This window comes from Malania oleifera, chromosome 8, assembly GCF_029873635.1.
Source record: "Malania oleifera isolate guangnan ecotype guangnan chromosome 8, ASM2987363v1, whole genome shotgun sequence".
Lineage (NCBI taxonomy): Eukaryota > Viridiplantae > Streptophyta > Magnoliopsida > Santalales > Ximeniaceae > Malania > Malania oleifera.
The window spans coordinates 63,661,133-63,674,660 of NC_080424.1; the positions used below are offsets into that span (position 1 = coordinate 63,661,133).

The 13,528-nt window shown below is 37.5% G+C and overlaps 1 protein-coding gene across 1 annotated transcript in view; it reads right to left on the reverse strand.

The window, feature by feature from the left end:
- Window positions 1–13,528, reverse strand: part of LOC131161600 (protein SABRE) — a 134,360-nt gene that overhangs the window by 65,972 nt on the left and 54,860 nt on the right. Inside the window, exon 4 of the mRNA XM_058117465.1 lies at window positions 6,555–6,820. Coding sequence (XP_057973448.1) covers window positions 6,555–6,820 — 266 coding nt within the window. The remainder of the gene's footprint in view (window positions 1–6,554; window positions 6,821–13,528) is intronic.

Consider the following 13,528-nt stretch of genomic DNA (forward strand, 5'->3'; position numbering starts at 1 on the left):
AACAAATTACCACCAACAACAATACAGTACCCTGTTGTCAATCTTCTATCTGAAGGTGACCTAGCCCAATTTGCATTCAAATATGCTTGAATCCAACTGTCCCTGCTCTCGATATAAGAGACCTGTCCCAGGTGCACCTTTGAGATATCTCAAGATGCAAATTACAGCATCCCAGTGACTAGTCCAAGAAGAATCCAGAAACCGATTCACAACACTTATTGTAAAAGAAATATCTGATCAAGTATCTAGGGGTGTATAAAATTACTGAAAAACCAAAAACCAGAAAAAAACCGAACGAAAACATATTTTGATTCAGTCTTTCGTCCTGCAGTTTCAGTTTCGGTTTCGGTTTTGAGAAGAAAAAGAATTTTGGTTTTGGTTTTGCTTTCAGTTTCAGTTTTGGCACAAAACCGAACTAACCAAAGCTGATTTCATAAATTATAAATTGTGTAATTATATAAAATACAAATACTAAAAGCTGTTGGCAGTCATATTCAAACTTATTTAATGTTTTAATCTCAAATCATAATGCTTAATGCCATAGTTTTATAGTCCTAAAATATCACAACAATTTTTTCTCTAGTAATTTCTAGGGGAAATAGGCGGCCAGGGTGGCATTATATACACATGGTGAGGCTGCCCAACTTATAGATTGTCGATGTGGGACAACTACAAATAGTCTGCTCACTGCTCAGCGCTGTTTGACTACAGCAGAAAGACCATGCTAATGCAGTTGCCCCCACGCCCAGAAATTCCATCCCACCGTCCGACATCAATTATGGATGGGAAAGGAATAGGTTTCCGTTTCTATAAATACTAATACTCCGCCCAGCTTTCACAACTCAGTCCATGTTATGGGCTTCTGCTGTAGGCCCATTTAAGGCCAACGGCTCTTGTTACTAGTATTCTTTTGACCGCCCCTTTTGCGAGGTTGAAAATACAGTCTTAAATTTTAAAAACCGAAGTTTAAGCGAACCAAACCATAAAACCGGCAATTTGGTCTTCTAATTAACCGCGATTTATGATCTTGCTTCAGTTCGTGAAAACTTAAAACCAAAGATTTCAGTTTGGTGTTCAGTTTTGCCAATAACCGAACCAAATAAAGCTTATTACATCCCTAGATACTTTTATACCCAAGAAGTACATTATGGTCCCAATCTTTGGTCTGAAAGATTGTCTATAAAAATGTTTTAGACCATGAAAATAGCTTGATCATCATCACTGGTAATCACAATATCATCTACATACACAATAAGTAGAATCCTACCCAATGGAGTATGATGAAAAAACATAGAGTGATCGATTGCACACAATCATAGGCTAAGCACAAGTACTATAGCACTAAATCAACCATACCATGTTCTAGGAGATTGTTTTAAACCATATAATTACTTCTTGAGCCAACACACTAAGCCTGATTCCCCTTGAGCCAAAAAACCTAGGCGGTTGCTCCATATAAACCTCCTTTTTAAGATCACCATGTAGGAAGGCATTCTTCACATCTAACTGATGCAAAAGCTGGTGGCAAGTGGTGGCCAAGGGGATGAATAGATGTACTAAGGTAAGATTGCAATTGGAAGGAATGTATCTAAATAATCAAAACCATATACATTATATCCCTTAACAACAAGACATACCTTTAGACGAGCCACATAACCATTAGGATTGACTTTCACAGTAATAATCAGGGACAACCAACCATAGATTTATGAGGAAGAGATATCAATTTGTGAGTGTCATTTTCCTATAATGCACTCATCTCTTCAACCATTGCATTCCTCCACCTAGCGTGGGCTAAGGCTTCAAAAACAAGTTTAGGAAAGGAACAAAGGATAGAGTAGTAATAAAACAATAATAGGAGTGTGACAAGAAGGCTAAGAACTCATAACAAACAAAGTTGGAGATGGGGTGTTGTGTACATGTGCATTTAGCTTTCTGGATAGTAATAGAAGGAGTAACATCATGCGAAACATGAACACTAGATGACGAAACCAAAGGTGTAGTAGAAAAATGTGTAGAGGACTCTCACCCTTGGAGCCTCCCCTATGAATACCCTTGCAGATTAGAACAATGAATACGATTAAAAGGATTCAAACTACATGCAAACACAAGTGGGTGACTGCCTAAGAAAATAGAGTAGTATCTGGAAAATTAGGCAAAGGAAGAAACTCATGGAGATTAGAAGCACTCAAGGCCTCAAAAGACACATTTTATAACACATGGATCCAACTTATCCACCTCGAGGGTTAGCTGATGAACAAAGGTCACAAACCCGAATATACAAAGGTAAAGAGAACAAAGGAATATTAAGGAAGAGAATGGAGCAAGGGATTTTCTTATAGACTGCATCTTGTTGATAAGATAGTAAGCAGTGAGTATAGCATCACTCCAAAACACTCTATGAACATGCACTTGATCAAGTAAGGTGCGAGTGACTTCAAGGATATGTCTATTTGTTAAGCAATGAATTGGGCACTGAAGTGCTCTAGCATTGTCACTCCAGAATCCAAATAGTCAAACCAAATTGAGTCTTCATTTCAAAACAAAAGACCCAAAAGGTATGAAATAACTCAAAACAATTTTTATTAAATAGCGCCAACTAATACAAAGGGGCTTGTTGTCTGTTCATTAACTCAGGAAGCAAAAGGAAAACAATGATGTTTTAACAATTCGCAAGACTCATTCAAAACTAGACACAATACTCAGAGTTGGGACTTGAGGTGACAATGGATGGGGAGTGGTGTGATAGTAGCAACGGAGACGATAGAAGTAGCAGCTCAAAGTGATGAAGTCCACTAGCTTCACGCCCCTTGCCAATTATCTTTCTCATCTTCAAATCTTGAATGGCTATAGAACTAAGGAAGAATGTTAAAAACTAATTCATGGATTTGGTAATTGTTCTAATTGATATAAGATTGAAAGCGAATTTGGGAATATACAAAACCGAAGGAAGAGAAATAGAGGAAGTGGGATTTACAGTCCCAATTCCCTTAATAGCAGTGGTGGACCCATCAACAAGAATAAGATGAGGCGCGTTCTCAAGATATTGGAGAGTAGGCAAGAAATTCGGCATACCTGTTGTGTGATCAATGGCGGTTGAATCTATAACCCAAAGACTAGGACGAGAAGTACTAGATCAAGATGAAAAGAAAGTTATAGGGTTACTTGTTTGAGGAAGAGATGCAACGGGAAGGGAAACCTACTAGGATGCTTGATACTTCTCGAATTTGGAATACTCTTCCTCTAACATGGATACAGTACATAACTCCCCACTTGAGCCTAAAAGTGTTGACTTTATGGTGGCTGCATTGGCAACACAAGGAGGTTTACCATGGATATCCCAACACTACTCAATGAGTGCTTGTAAGGAGTGCCTCTACCTCATCCATCTTTTCCACTACGACCACTTGAACCAGCTCGAGGACTTCTACGATTACTTGTCTAGAAACCAAAATCATCTTGTGTATGAAAACAATCCTCTAAGAGCAAGGAGTTGAAACACTAGTTGCAAGGGCAATGGAATGTGCACTAGAAAAAGCACAAAGGACATGAGGATAAACATCGACAAAGGATGGCAGCTATGCACTACCAAGTATCTAGGACCGTATTGCCTCGGGCTCAGGTTTCAAATCTCTGTTAGAAATCGAAGAAATGTCATCTACTCCTTCTACTTCTACATCTTGTGAACATCAACAATGACGGGTTACACAATGTTAAGCTCCTCATGGATAGCTTCATCTCAACGAAGTACTCTATGACACTCTTATCTCCACGTTACTAAAAGTACTATAGGGAATGATCATAGTACAAAGCTTGACATAATCCCAAATCTCTTTGCATACATCTAGACGCATGTGCATCCGTGTAATCTGGGGTTCCATTAAGTTCTACGAGATGGAAACAATCAATGCATCTTGCCAGAATCCACACTTCTCTCCTTTTCCCATCAAAGGACCCAGATTGGAACAAGTGTTCAAATTTACCTAATCAAGTCAAATAGACCTAACAGCTTTAGGCTAGCAATGAAGGAAACATTCTTTTGGGATTCATCGACTCGTCCCAACACTCACAACCTAGACCAATGACAAACAAGTTGAACAAGCAGAATAACTGGAACAACAACAAATAAGGTGAAACATTAAAACAGCCACGTTACTCACCAAGAAATTGACATAACACTGGCACAACCCACAAACCAACATATGAACACTGCCACTGCTCCAAGATACTCACCAATGACCTTTAATAATCTCAAACAACAACTAACAAATTACTGAAGTGCACGATTGAAAAGGGTTGGATCTCTGAACCAAAAACATTACCAACAACTTGATATTATGGTCTATGGAAGAAATCAAGGCATTTTAGAAAAAAAAAAAAAAAAAATGCAGCAAAAACTGGCCAGGAAGATGTCTCATACACCAGTGCATGGGGTCAGGGCTGCCAGTAGCCAACCAGTGCGTGGGGTGTCTACCAAAGATGGTGTTTCATAGACCTATAGTTACAAGAGTTCTATGACTACCTATGAGGTTTTTGTGAAATATGTGAGGAATTTGATGATTCCAAGAAGTGCAGCAACGGCCATGGACTGGTTTCTAGGCTATAGAAGAGAGGTTGATCCTCCTATACTAGCTGATTTGCAGAGGGTGATTGTGTTTAGGGTTTGGTTTGATGGTGGAGTTTAGGTTAGGTCTTGCCCTGATACCATTTAAGATGTTAGGTAAAATGGAAGACCCAATCACAATGATAGTAGGCCTCTCCTTTTTATAATATATGTCAAGTACATACCAATGACCATAATACCCTTGCTAGCTCACACTTGCTAACATAACATTAACGCACTAAAAATGCTAAATGACCAAAATTTATTAACACCGCCCTCACACTTAGGCTTATAAACCTTATTCCAACTAACCAAAAGAACTCTCCTACTCTAACCAACTACAGACCATAAAATCTCTCATCTATTTCTCCATGATCAATCTGCGCAATGGTTCTAAAGATAATACAAAATGATGATGACTATAACACAAATAGAAGCTCGAACCGAAGTATACAATCTGAAGGGTGAAAAATTCCGTCCAAGCATCCAGCTTCCTTACCACATTTTCTACAGTTGGATTCACAGGTTGCCTACTACAGAAACATCTCAATAAGATATAGGCCAAATATTGGCAACAGGCCCTATCATATCTGCCGACTCAAAATGCGATCTTCCAACCTATTGGACCACAGATAGAGAGGTTTATTTTTTAAGTCAAAAATTTTCTCAAGTTTGCAAAAGGGTAAGCACATTAAACACCTTGCATCGTCAGGCAAAAATAAATTAATATCATCAATAAAGTGTGCATGAGATGCAACCACATCCTTAAAACCCACCCTAATCCCCTCCGTCACACCATGACCAATCAACCTGCACAAAACATCCCCACAACTGTGAACGGGAAAGGAGATGACACATTGCCTTATCAAAAACCTCTTGATGCTCTAAACTAAGATTTGAGCACCATAAATCAAAATTGCCAAAGCAAGGAAAGGCACCCTCTCACCCACTTTTTCCACCTGCACATGAACCCTTTCATCTCTAACACCCCATCAAAAAATCTCTAACAAACTCAATCATACTCATTTTCAAAATCCAGCTTTAAAAAGTCCTTTTCTTATGAGTTCTTTGACATCATCTTTGACTTCAATAGCCACTACAATAGCATCCAAATTTTGATAGCCCCTATAAAACACTATCAGAGTGAGTAATGACATCATCCAAAACCCCATCCTATCTTTTCTTTTTTTTTTTCTTTTTTAGAGGGAGAAGCTTTATTGAAAATAAGAAATTTCCACCTATGAAAACAAAGAAAAGAAAAGCAACATGAACTTAATAAAGCCACCCAGTATCAATTGACATCCTGAAAACAGCAACCCTCAAAATCTTACATATCCACCACACCATTAACAAACAGAACTCACTAGAACTTAACAAACTGGAAGGTCACAGGTTAGAGTCATGGAAACAGCTTTACAATAGTGAAGGTAAGAACCCCATCCCCACCACCCCACACTGCATCCAAATGGGGGGCACTCCCAGAATGGCATGGTAGCTTTGTGCATTGGTTTGCATTTATACGTATATACAATACACACACACTCTTCATTGTAGTGACCTGCATGTACCTCTTCTAGATGTGCCATCTTTTACAATGTTGTCAACTCCTTAAAGAAAGAGGAGTTTCATCCAGGGATTCATGGTTTAAAGAGGATTCTTTTTTGAATTCTTAGTTAGGTTTTAATCTGCTATTATTTTCTTGTTCTCTTTTCTTTTTAGGATTGCTTGTCCTATTTTAGGTTTTAATCTCTTTTCCCTTTCTTAATATATCTTCTATTATACATAGCCATAATAGTAAGTAAGCTGGTCTAGTTACTACTAAGAATTATCTAGAATTTCAGAGAATCATTAAATTTGGGCCAAAAGATACTGGGTCTATGCAGCAAGTTGGGAAAACATTGTAGTTTCAACATTCAGAAATTAAAAAATAATAATTCCCAAAAAACCCCACCTATCATGACCACATTCACAGGAGAGAGACAATTCCTCGCAGCTGAAAGGAGCAGAGGACCTTTCCGGCAGAGCAAAGGATCCCTGGCCAACAGAATCACATCCTCCATTGTTAAATCCAGATGATTGATTGCAACTAACCCGTGGTTCACCAATGTAGACAGCAATTGGTAAAAGGTGTAGGCGAACAAACAAAGTTGGCTTGGAACCACCATCTTTAGTAATATCCACTCTCAGATCTTTAACTTCAACAGTAGCTTTTGGTGTCTGCAATGTTAGAAGAGAAATTTACTAAAACATACAATACAATGTGAAACATACAGCAGAAGAAACGAGAGAAAAGAAAAAAAGCACAATACCAAAAATAGAAACAAAACAAAAAAGATAGAATATAGATATTCAAAAGTTGGATTTTCGACCCGTGGTTTTAAACAATGTCCGCTATGCAACATCAAAATGTTGAAACCTGTCTATACATAAATAGAAATGCCAATCTACTTAAACTCTGTTTTTTTGGGGGTAGATTTGAGGCTCATTGGGCATGGGCTACACAATGGAAGGTAGCTCATCTCCCATTCTATACCCCTTCCCAAGGTTTGAGCCTTAGAACTCCAACATGGAAGTTCAAGCTCTAACCATTGGGATGACCCCTAGGCAAAAAATTCAGCTTTTAATATCTGCAGGTGAAAAGAAATATAAAGCTATTCAATTTAGTTATGAAAACCACCATAAAGTCATCACTTCATGTATCATTTTTTTTTTTAATAAACTATAAAATATAAAAGAAACACATTAACATCTACAGTTTAAATAGGTACCTTATACAAATTCCAACTACAAGAAACACTTCTATTATTAACATGAAAACTTAGTCATTTATAACTTGCTGCTGATTAGGAGGCCTTTAAAGGCACACATCCAACCACATACATGTTTTCGTTAACTGCTCAGAATCTGCTCCACATTTTTCTTGCATTATAATTTTGCATGAAAGGTTTGGAACAAGTTATTCAGTTATTTTGGACAAAGTTGGGTTTGTCCAGGGACAGTGGAGGAGTTTTTGGCAATATCTTTTGTTGGGTTTCATAGGACGAAGGAAGGAAAAGTGCTATGCATTAGTGCTTTATTTGCAGTATTTTGGGGATAGTGGAAGGAATGAAACTCGTGTATATTTTAAAGGAAGAAATTAGCATTTTTTTTTTGTGTGGGAGAAGATCCATTTTCTGGCTTCTCTGTGGTGCGTGGGTGATGGCAATTTCAAGGGGACATGCTTCTCAGATATTCAGTAGGATTGCATTCTCTGTTGACTTCTTATGCTTCTCTGGGCTTTTTTTTTTTCACTTTTTTCGGTTTTCTTATTTTGTTATCCCTGGTGTTCCCCAGACTTTGTTAAGGAGATATCTCTTCTCCTGATTGTACATGCTTGTTCTATCTAATAAATTTCCTTTGCTATCAAAAAAATGTATATATCATGTTCAATCAAAATTTTAGACACAACTGTTCTATAAAATACAGTCATTTTCTCTGATTGAAATAACTGAAACTCCCTATTTAGGTCACACGAGGCTTACACTTTACAAAAGCATCATAAGAATCTCCCACCAGTATATATATTGTGGATAGAGAAGCAAGCTTTACAGCACTTCAGGCATGTTGTGTGATCTTGGAGTATCCTTAAATTTAAAAAGAAAGTTCTATAGGACGGCTATAAGACCAACTATGCTATATAGATCAGAATGTCGAGCAACTAAGAAAACATATTCAAAAAGTGAAAAGTTGCCGAAATGAACATGCTAAGGTGAATGAGATATAAGTTAAAACATAAATTAAAGAATGAACATATTCAGGGTAAGTTAGGGCATAACACATATAGAAAATAAGATAAGGGAGGGGTGACTCAAAATGATTTGAGCACCTGCACCATAAACCAAATAGTGCACCACCATGGAGGAATGAGCTAGTTTATTGCTAGTGGCAATTGAAGGGGTAGAAGTAGATACAAAATAACTAGCAATGAGACGGTAAGGATTTGACAGCCCACAAGTTGTCTAAGGAAATGACCAAGATTGCATAAATTGCCGGAAAAGGATTCGTCTAGCAAAACACCTAGTGGCACTTAAGGCTGGGTTTGTTCTTGTTGTTGTTCTTGTAAAAAGAAGCTTTATTGAAACTAGCAAGAAACAGATACAGAAATAGCGAACAAGAAATCATCACTCATGAACACAGGAAAAAATAAAAAATGCATCCACTTAATAGAACCACCCAATCTCAGATGGCTTGCTGGAAGAAGCAACACTTAAGACAGACTGCACTATAAGCCCAAAGTGAAGCCAAATGCTGCATCCCGTCCCAAAGAAACCCCATTGATAACCTTTTCCAGAAAAAAAAAATTTGCAATTCTTTCCAGCCAAATTCCCCATTACACAGCGCATAAAGCACATCTCCATAGCCTCACAAAATCCTTACCCTTCCAAAAACGGATAAAAGAAATAAGCAAAAACTCCTCCGCTGACTTTGGACAAACCCACTCTTCATCAACTCCAGAACTGTTTAAAAAAAAAAAAAAAAAATTGAAAAAGATGAGATTTTATGAAAGAGAACAAGAGGTACAACAAGAAGCATAAGAAATCCTCTTCAAAAGAATAACCAAAAAAAATTATCAAAAAAAAAAAAAGTTAAATGAAAACAGCACAGCCAGCCAATCACGCTGTAAATATGAAAAATAAATTCCTTCGAGAATCCCCCAAGGAGGCCAGATACTGTATCCTATCCCAAAGCAGAATCAGAGATGTCTTCTTTCTTCTAAAAATTCCAGCATGCCGTTCCAACCAAATCCCCCACAAAACTGCAAAAAATTGCACACCTCTACAATTCCAAACCATCTCTACCATTCCCAAAACCTGAAAATGATACTGCCAAAAAATCCTCCATCAACTCCAAACACACCCAACTTTCTCCAAATAATAAGCCAAAAATATTATTCCACACATTCCACGAAAAGGAGCAATGAAGAAATAGATAAGAAACAGATTCTGAACTTTCAGAACAAAGATAACACACATCCGAAGGTAAAGCCTTAAAAGCCTTCTCCTCTGCAACAGATTGTTAGTGTCAACTCTGTTAAGAACAACCAACCAAATATCAGCCTTAATCTTTGAGGGAAACACATGTTTTTATATATTTATCGATTTATTGAACGAAAGAAGAAGAGGTTTTACTAAGAAGAAAAAAAAGTAAAAGAATGAGCAGTTTAAAAATATAATAACAAAAAACCAAAAACAAAAAAGAAGAAAAATCAAAAGGAATCAAAACAGAGGTCAGCCAATCACACTGTAAATACGAAAAATAAAATCCTTCAACACATCCTGCTGAAAGACCACAAGGAGGTCATATACAGAATCCTATCCCAAAACATAATCAAAACCATAAAAAAATAGCATCCTGCTCCAACCAAATCCCCCACAAAACTGCAAAATTCGCACACCTCCACAATGCCAAACCATCTTTACTCCTTCCAAAACCTGAAAACGTGTAGTCAACAAATCCACTATAAAAGCCTTAATCTTAGAGGGGATTTTAGCCTTGTAAATAGGTCTATGAAGCAGGAAAGATAAGATTTTATTGGTTAAATGATTAAAAAAAAAAAAAAGGATGTATAAGAACACTTCCCAGAAGAATCAAGAATCCAGGATCATAGTCTCTCCTTTCGGAAAGGCGCCGGCCATCCAACAAACTTAATGAGGCAAGCTCAACACCTCCCTATCATTAAAAGCCTTACAAAAAAGGATCTAATAGAAATTAGACGCATTAGAAATAAAGAATGAAGAGACAAGTTCATAGATGTGCAAAGCGAAGAAACCCCCCACCAAAATGTCTTTCCAAAACTGAATGACCAGCCCATTTCCCACAAAAAAAATTAGTATAAGGAATTTAAAAAAAAAGATATAAATGTTAAATACCCTTCCAAGGGCTTTCATAAGAACATCTCAACCCCAAGTTAGCACCCCATCCATAACCCTGCAAGCCAAATTTACTATTTATATCTTTGTGGCAACAGGAGGACACCTCTAAGAGACAACATGACAACCATTTACCTATTACAGCAATGTTCATAGACACCACTTCAACAAGACTCAAACACCCATCCTTTTTAGGCCTACAAACAACTCCCAACTAACCATTTTTCTTTTGTCGGAAAAAAAGAAGTATATTAATAGAGAAAAACAATACCTTAAAAATGCTGAGTCTTAAGAAGCCAAAAACTGAATCTTATCCCAAAACCAAAACCCAATTATTATTCCCCTTAAAAATGTGATTGTTCCTTTCCCATAGAAATACCCCACAACACAGCAAACAAACCACAATTCCAAAGAGCAGAGCCTTGTCTTTGCTCTTCCTGAAACCCTAGCCCACAGACTTTAGACAAACCCAACTTTCCCCACTTAAATCAAATTACTTGCTCCAAATCCTCCAAGAAAAAGAACAATGCACAAACAAATGAGAGGCCGCTGCAGAACTATCAAAGCCAAGAACACACATCCAGAGATAATGCCTTAGAAGACCACCTCATTTGCAACAGATTGTTAGTGTTAACTCAATTACGAACAATGAAACAAATAAAAGCCTTAATTGAAAGCAAATTTGGCATCTCAAATTCTATGAAAGAAAGAAAAGGACATATTCTAGGATAAAGAATTGCTAGAAAATTCTCCTGAAGAATTCAGCACCCTTCCTCACATCCTTCCTGTTAGAAGGACAACAACACTCCAACAAACTCAACAAAGATGCGAGCTCCTTGGCATATCTATCATTTAAAAGGTCTACGGAAGTGAAAATCCCACAAAAAATTCTACCCATTAGAAAGAAAAAAAGAAGAAACAGACCTGTTATGCAATGGAGAAAAACGATATAAATAAGACACAACATGAAAAGAGTCGAATACTGCACCCAAGGGTCTTCCCGAAAACAAATGTGCATTCCATTGCTCACCTTAAATTTGGTAATAAGAATAAAATGTGGACAAAGCTGATATATGAATCTCCAAGGACCCTCAAAAGAATGTAAAAAGCCAGCATAAGTATCCCAACCATTTCCTCGTATGCCAAACTTATTTTTTAAGCACTTTATGCCAAAGTGAGTTCTCCTCTAAAGGGAACCTCCACAACCATTTATTCATTAAGGCAATGTTTTTAGACACCAAGATCCAAACCCCTTTTTTTTACCTACACACCACCTCCCACATAACCAAATTGTCTTTCTTCTCGCCAACCCCATAAAGTCTCTCATCATTCTGTCAATAGCCATAGCCACCCCAACAGAAACTTTAAAAACAGACATAAAAAATAAAGAGGTATACTAGAAAGACAAGATTGTATAAGAGATACCCTACCACCTAAGAAAAAAGAGCACCCTCCCACCCATCGAAAAGCATAGCCACCTTCTCCAACACGTGCACCCAAAATCCCAGACCTAGGATCACAACCAAAGGAACCCCTAAAGATATCAAAGGCCAGCAAAGGTAGCACAACCCACCAAAGAAGCTAACTCCAAAGATTTCACATCTCCCAGATTAATATCTAGAATCCCATTTTTCCCTAAATATTCCCTTTTAACCCCAGAAACACACTCAAGAAGTTGTAAAATGGTGAGCAAGTCAGAAAGACTCTATGATCCTCTAAGAAGAAGATAGTGTCATCAACAAACTAAAGATGAGACACAATGACCCTCTCACTACCCACTCCAATACCTCTCACTTACCTTGAATCCACCACCCTATCTATCAATCTACTCAAAAAAAATAGAAAGCAAAAAGGATACAAAGGATCACTTTGACTAACATCCATTGAAGCTATAACCCACAATTTGGCTCCGATAACAATAAGAAAGGACACAGTAGACAAACAACCCCTCATCACAGTGATCCACCTAACCCAACCTTTACTCCCCAAAACCATATCCAAGAACTTCCAACTGACTCGATCATAAGATTTTTCAAAATTTAAAAAAGAACTCCTCTGCCTTTATTCCTCCACACATCCTCTACAACCTTATTAGCCACTACAACAGAATCCACAATTTGCTTACCCACCACAGAAACACTAAGTCTAAAAGATGTATTTCTAATTACTAAACTCGGCCTATTCACAAGCACCTTAACAATAATCTTATACACTCTAATAACCAAATAGGCTCAATATCCACAACATGCAAAGATTTTTACTCTTCTTATGCACCAAAGAGATGACAATAGAATTAATACTCAACACCATTAATGAAATAAATCCTCAACAATCTTCATTTGAGTCCACTTCGACAACATCCTAGCAATGCCGTAAAAAAACTATATTAAACCCATTAGGACTTGGAGCCTTATCCTTGACCATCTCAAGCACAACTTGCCAAAGATCCCTTTTCCCCCCTACTCAAGAACTCCAAAATTGTATTCCACAAGCCCCAAGCAAATGAAAAGTGAAAAAAACAAATGAGATACATCCTTGGTGATACTCGCACACATAAGACACATTTTGCAAGACAAAGCTTTAGAAAGCCTCCTATTCTGCAACAAGTTCTTGGTGTTAACTTTATTAATATCCACCTACCAATAAACGCCTTTATCTTAGGACGAACTTTAGCCTCCCATATACCCCAAGAGAGAGGAAACACCACAATAGCTTCAACAAGGTGAGAAGAGAAAAATTTGCAAGAAAAATCCACCAATGAATCCAAATAGCAAACCCTACCATCAATATGGCAACTGTCATAAGGTCTAAGTTCTCATGCATCTCCTTGATACTGTAAGGGCGCCAAGTCTTAGTTGGTTAAGCCATTGACACACAATCAAATTTGTTGGTTTAGTCTAGCAAATGTGTGAAAAGACAATGACATCCACAAAGAAAATATTCGTATCACAAGCGAACTACAAAGCAAACACTACCACCTGCTATCTACCCACCTTGATCCCCCCCTCACAACTCA